A 6739-nucleotide genomic window follows, 5' to 3' on the forward strand; every position below is an offset into this window, starting at 1 on the left:
CATGTTATTATTGTTACTACCTAATCCTTCTGGAAGACTTGATACAATAGGCACCACAGTGGTAGTTTCACTTCATTTAAGTCCATCCCAGTTGATGTGGCCTGTAAAGAGACCAGTAACACATCAGATCAGTGTTACACAGAGAGTCTGACTAAAAGAGCTGCAGCTGAGAACTACACAAGCTTGAAATGATCCACAAAGTGAATCGTTTGTTGTTCCTCTGTCTAACATTAAACTGTAAGTATCATCATTCTTTCTATAAAAGTCATTTGATAGGTTACATTTATTATTAAACTGTGTGTATGCAAAATCTATGTTTGAGTCCAATTGTATAATAAATACACCAGCCTCGTCACAATATAACACATTCTTTGTGAACATATATTTAATGCATCGTAATAAAATACACTTTAGACATTTTGATTTCATGTAGTCTAACTATATTGACAGTATATTCAGATAATTATATATTAAATATAAACATATACTAAATATTAAATTGAATAAGTTGCCATGATTCTTAGTCCATAAAGATGATTAAAAATAACAATATAGTTTATTCTCATTATTCCTGCATTTCATATAAATATAGCTTCTATGTTTATCTTCATTATAAAAACTGATGAAAGAAATTTGCATCTGCATCTTTTGAGTTGGGTTATTAAAATGGAAAATAACTTTAAATAGAATATCTTTGTTACACCAAGCAAGAAAAGCCTTCACTGAAAGGTGAAGAGCAGGGGATTCTAACTTGTATATTAAAACTGCAAAGAAACCACCCTTCGTCATAATTAGCAATCCATATGCATCAATATGTATAAGTGGCTAAAATATATAGACTGCTTTGAGCAAATCATCATTTCAAAAGTTGTTTGTTTATTGCTGTCAGGAGTTATACCCGTGTCTGCGTGGGTTTACTCCGGGTGCTCCGGTTTCCTCCCACAGTCCAAAGACATGCAAGTGAGGTGAATTGGAGATACAAAATTGTCCAGGACTGTGTTCGATATAACCTTGTGAATTGATGAACCTTGTGTAATGAGTAACTACCGTTTCTGTCATGAATGTAACCAAAGTGTAAAACATGACGTTAAAATCCTAATAAACAAACATATTGCTGTCTGGTAAAAGTATCCCTGTGTTGCTTGTGTTGTCCTTAAAAGAAATATGGAGCTGTCTCATTTGGAACATGCCTGCCTTTTGTTTAAAAGAAATTGTATTTAACTTGTAATTAATAGTGGAATAATAGTGTTTCCACAAAACCCTGTTCATCTGTTGAAACAATTCAGAGGATTCTACAGAATGAATTACATAGATAAACTTTATATAGTATTTTAGACAATAATAATTACTGCTACCGTTCTGGAGCAAAGACAAGCTACGTCTCTTCCTGAATCACAAATATGAACTGCTCTAAGAAAATTAAATGTGTTTTGGAGAAGAAATTGCATCAGTATAATATGAAATTGGGACAGTGGTAGCCTGGTAACTAGAGCTTTGGACTTTCAGTCGGAAGATTGACGGTTCAAATCCAGGCTCTGCTATGCAGCCGTACAATGGCTGACAATGCACTCTTACCCCAACTTCCAAACAAGTTGGGATATGCAGAAGAATTTGTATTGTACTGTACATGTGTATTTGTATAAATGACAAATAATAGCATTCTTCTAAAAAATTATTCTTCAAATTAGAGTAAGACCAGGTTTCTTGCACCCCCATTGGCAGGGGATTGAGTAGCAAGTGTATGTGCAAATATAAAGCAGGTATAGGGATGTGCAGATTCAAAAAGAGTGAAGCCCACTAACCATTTCTGCTTCCAATTGGCGCCTTTATTTTTAAATGCATACATCCATTTGAAGACAAAACTTTGGGACGATTATGAAGTTAATTCTTATATTAGAATTCATTTTCATACAATTTAAAAACCCAAGAAACCCTATCAACAGTACCATGTGTGTTCTTTTAGGCCTTTTATGGTGTCCATCCGCAGGCATCTCAGTAAATCAGGGCAGGAACGTTACTCTCACCTGCCCGCTGAAGATCAGTGCGAGTGTTGGGATACTGAGCTGGTACAAGCAGAACGCTGAAGAAGGTCCTCACATTCTGCTGACCTACATCCTCACCTCACCTTCAGATGTGCTCTACGCTGAAGGAATCGACACTCACAGATATGTAGTGTTGATTAAAAAGCAATTTAAATCACGGCATCGGTTACAGATCTTAGCTGCTGAGGAAAAGGACACTGCAATCTATTACTGTGGATATTCAGAGAAAATGGATGAAATAAAGAAGAAGCCATAGCTACAGTATTGTTTAAGCAAGATAGAAATATAAACATTATATCACTTTTCTATTCCTTTATAGAATAACATTGTCATTTTTTATGTGTGGCCTGACTGTCTTGCCTGTGAACCACTGGCAACCATTGCATTGTATAACTAAAACTAATCCATAATGGCATTTATTCTTCACTCACTCACTCACTCACTGTCTTCACCGCTTATCCAGTTAGGGTCGCGGGGGGTGCTGGAGCCTATCCCAGCTTTTCAATGGGCGCAAGGCACACAGTAACACCCTGGACAGGGCGCCAGTCCATCGCAGGGTAGACACACATACACACACACATATACACACCCATTCACCTATAGGGCAATTCAGTGTCTCCAATTAACTTGACTTCATGTTTTTGGACCGTGGGAGGAAACCGGAGCTCTTGGAGGAAACCCACACAGACACGGGGAGAACATGCAAACTCCACACAGACAGGCCCTGGACCGCCCCGCCTGGGGATCAAACCCAGGACCTTCTTGCTGTGAAACGACAGTGCTACCCACTGAGCCACCGTGCCGCCCTGCATTTATACTTTATTTTTTAAATTAAAGTCATTTTATGCAAATGTAAAATAAACAGTAAAATAAAATTGATTTCTAAATGTTTGACCCTAAATGTCTAGATTTGATTCATTTCCACAGGTGTATTAGCTTCATTCATTTAATTCATTAAATCTATTCCATTTACTCAATGCTAGTTAGGGTCATGGTGGGTCCGGCACCAGCCAAAAAGGCCAAAATACACCCTGTACTAAGACACATCAGGGTAATATTTTAGTCCCCCTAAATAAATAATAATCCTTTCCTTGTCCACTGATTTTGAAGCTTATCAGTCCTTATAATCTGTGTACTGTCTATTCCACTTTTGTTTCCATTATTCACAAATGGCACAAAGGAGCAGATGTCTGGCCACACATCTCACAGCAACTTTCCAGTAAGTTCTTTTGCAGAAGTAACTGTAGTTTATCAGCTCCAGGGGTGCATCTGGCTCTGCTACAATGCTAACTGCTCTTTCCTGTTTTTAATAACTGCTCCCAAGTGAACAACTGTCAGACAGGCTTGTTTTTACCACCTAACTGTCATAAGCCTTTGGAAAACAACAATTTGTCCTTCCTTAACAAGACGTCTGTTTCAATTAAATTCAAATATTAAATATAATAAGAAATGAATTAATATCATTCGATATTTATAAATGTGATGTGAACATGAAGACAATGCAACAATTAACACGATTTATTTATTCTTTTTCTAAACACTATATCCACCCAGGTGTTCAGGACACATCACCATGTGGCACCCACTCTACCAGATGTGCTACTGTGCCAGTACAGTTCACTTAGTTTTTTTGTTTAGGTTTCAGGTTATCGTCTATATAATTCTCATTCTTTTTAAATGCCAAACACAAGTTGGATGATTGATACCAAAAAGTTAAATTTTTGCCCTGTGCTACCACAGAACCCAGTTCTAATAGTGCCTCCACCATGGCTCCATAAGGCTTTGTTTGTTTTAAACTTTTATAGCTATTGGCTAATTTATAAAGGTATGTATTTATAAGCATAAACAAATATATGTTCACAAAACAGTTTAGTTTCTTGGCTAATGAGAATAAATTCTTTTTGAATGTCTCTAAATTCATGTCTTTTTAAATGAGCTTGTATGACTTTCTTTGAGTCATACAGGCCGCTGTTCTTTCTCCAAACACGATAAGCTGAATTATTGCAATTTCTTTGCTCTTTTCTCAGTAAAGACATTCAGCATGGGTTGTAAGAGAACACATGATTGCAGTGCAGTTCATTGTTTTCTTATCCTTTGTCTAAGAGCATAATCTGGCATGAATTATGGATGACTTATGAAATAGGGCTGAATAAAAGCACAAATGGAATGATGTAGCTGGATATATTGGAGGATAATTTAATCTTAAAGCCAAAACAACATAGGACTGTTGTTTATTGTACTGTATATAGGAGTCTAATGAGGCAGTGGGCTGTGCTATGCTCATCCAAAAGCACTTGGGATCTTCAAAGCATGCAGTGAGAGCACATTCACGATGAGAGCAGACACACTCCTCACAAGTTTACTGCTGCTCTGGTAAGTCCCATTTTATAATGAGAAAACTGATGAATAAAATCCTTACAGCTTTTGTATTGTGTCATATTCAGAATTTCTCTCTTCCAGGTTAAGCCATGGAGAGTCAGACCAGATTATGTATTCATTTAGTCGAGGTGTTGAGCTTATAGTACGAAATAGTAAGAAATAATAATTAAATTTCTTATTTATTTTTGGAATATTCATTTACATTGTTGTGCATTTTTAAATAAATGTGCATTCTGCTTATTCCTGATTTCATTTTAATTCTATTACACAGCTGTTCAAGTCACCACTGTGTCTCCCAAAGTGCAGATTTTGCTTCCTGCTGTAGCTGAGATAAAGACTTCCAGAATGGCCATGCTTACATGTATCGTCAGCGACGTAAATACCCCACAAATACGCATAACCTGGAAGGTTAATAACGCCACTGTGGCACAAAAACACTGCCATAGCAATGTCTTTAAAGCGCCTGATGGTATGTTCACTGCTTTTGGATTCTACTCTGTAACAGCTCGTAAATGGAAGCTTGATGATATTTACAAGTGTGAGGTGAAACAAGGACAAAGAACTTATTATGAAGAAATTCGTCCGTCACATTGTGACAACTTTGTCAAGTTCTGATTGTTTATAAGCACTTAGCAGATTTGTAGAACACACTCTCACGTGGCTTTTGCATATAAAAATACTTAGAACTGTTAATAAAGTATTGTTTAAAAAGTAAAAACCTATTATTAAATTTATTTCTATGTAAAACACTTAGTCTTTGTGGTTGGATGGTTTAATACATCTTAAGAGCTTCTAAGTCATTTATAATGCAGCACACAAGCACAGATGTTGGTTGGCAGGTTGAAACATGGTTACTCACTGGTTACTGTAATCGAAACTAAAACAAGATCAAGCCTGTATTATATTTGATTGTATTTTGTTCCTTGTTGAGTAAGTTTATGTTGAGTTTATCAGTCGAATGTCCGATATAAAACTATACCGCGGTAGAGTACATTAGCATTGTGCAACAGAAAACAACAAGCTAATGCTTTACTATTTTGTTTTCCTTTTTATACAGTTAAATGGAACTAAACTTGTTGAAACTAACAGGTTTTTAAATACTTTGCTTTGTACATACAGAAATAGGGGCGTTTTTATGAAAATAATAGTGTAAACTACATGTACGTAAACTACGGACGCACCTTACACACTTTGCGCATCCTACGCAAATGAACTGGAGCATGCGTAGTGAGGCTCTTAATCCGTGTTTTGGTGAATAAAAGCTCTTTTCTTTTGACTTTGTGCTTATAAATGTAAACAGAATAGCATCTATTTTTTATTTTAAATGAACAAGGACACATGTATTCCGTCACTATTAAAATGTACAAATTTATTCACCCAGCAAACACAACTATGTGGTATGAGTTAGCCGCTTGGTGGTGATACTCCAATGATGGTAACGTTGTGAGAAAGTAAAGCACCAGAAACAAGAAATCGGACCGCTTTAAACAACTGAATTCATCTACAACCCTACTGAGAGCAGCTACTTACAGAAAATGTATGTATTACAATAATAGTATGATAGAGTTATAAATATAGAGTGCTTACAGAAACAAATCACTGCAGTTAGCTTAGCAGCTAACACTAGCGACTGAGCTAACAAGTACCGGTGTTGACATTCAGTATTAACTCACAGCTGTAATGTCTTTCGTATAGTTAGTGTACTGCACACAGTGCACAAGTCTTTATCTTTCATAATAATAATAGTTATGGTTTATGAGTTATTTGGGTTTAGTCAGTATCTCAACTGTGAACTAGGTGGCTAGGTTTGATATATTTACACGGCTGTTCTAACTTTGTTACTAAGGATGGGCGGATCGATCCAAATATCGATAGTATAAACACCTCAGTTTTACTTTTTCTCCGCTACATTCAGCACGTTTCTCACGTTTCATAAGAAAGTAGAAACCATGTTTGTACAGACGCTCTTCTCACATCTTACATGAACACCGTACTGCTCCTCATCTGCTGTGTGTTGTGGTACCGTCACGTGACTAAGCGGCACCGAGACCGAACACATGTAGCAGAGAGAGAGAGAGAGAGAGAGAGAGAGAGAGAAGCTGTGTATTTTACTGCAGTAAATAAAAAAAATGAAATAAAAAAGAATAAAATGTTTAAAACATTTGTTCTCCAGTAATACTTTTGTTTACTTTATTTTGTTGTAAGCCACAGAAGTGCAGTGAACATTTAGTGTTATTATATTATTGTATATGATTGGGTGAAAAACCTCTAACTGAAAATGAATTTGTTATTTAATAATTTTGTGTATTTTGTTTATT

General features: G+C 36.2%; 2 protein-coding genes across 2 annotated transcripts; both read left to right on the forward strand.

The window, feature by feature from the left end:
* The first annotated feature begins 175 nt into the window (after positions 1-175).
* On the forward strand, positions 176-2298 carry sid1 (secreted immunoglobulin domain 1). Its single transcript, XM_063012377.1, has 2 exons — positions 176-237; positions 1988-2298. The coding sequence occupies exons 1-2, from the start codon at positions 189-191 to the stop codon at positions 2296-2298; spliced, it is 360 nt and encodes a 119-aa protein (XP_062868447.1). The 5' UTR covers positions 176-188.
* A 2076-nt stretch (positions 2299-4374) lies between these two features.
* Positions 4375-5036, forward strand: si:ch211-1a19.2 (uncharacterized protein LOC100142650 homolog). Its single transcript, XM_063013424.1, has 3 exons — positions 4375-4415; positions 4503-4573; positions 4693-5036. Exons 1-3 carry the CDS (start codon positions 4375-4377, stop codon positions 5034-5036), a joined length of 456 nt encoding a protein of 151 aa, XP_062869494.1.
* Positions 5037-6739: the final 1703 nt, after the last annotated feature.

Source organism: Trichomycterus rosablanca, chromosome 17, assembly GCF_030014385.1.
Source record: "Trichomycterus rosablanca isolate fTriRos1 chromosome 17, fTriRos1.hap1, whole genome shotgun sequence".
Taxonomy (NCBI): Eukaryota; Metazoa; Chordata; class Actinopteri; order Siluriformes; family Trichomycteridae; genus Trichomycterus; species Trichomycterus rosablanca.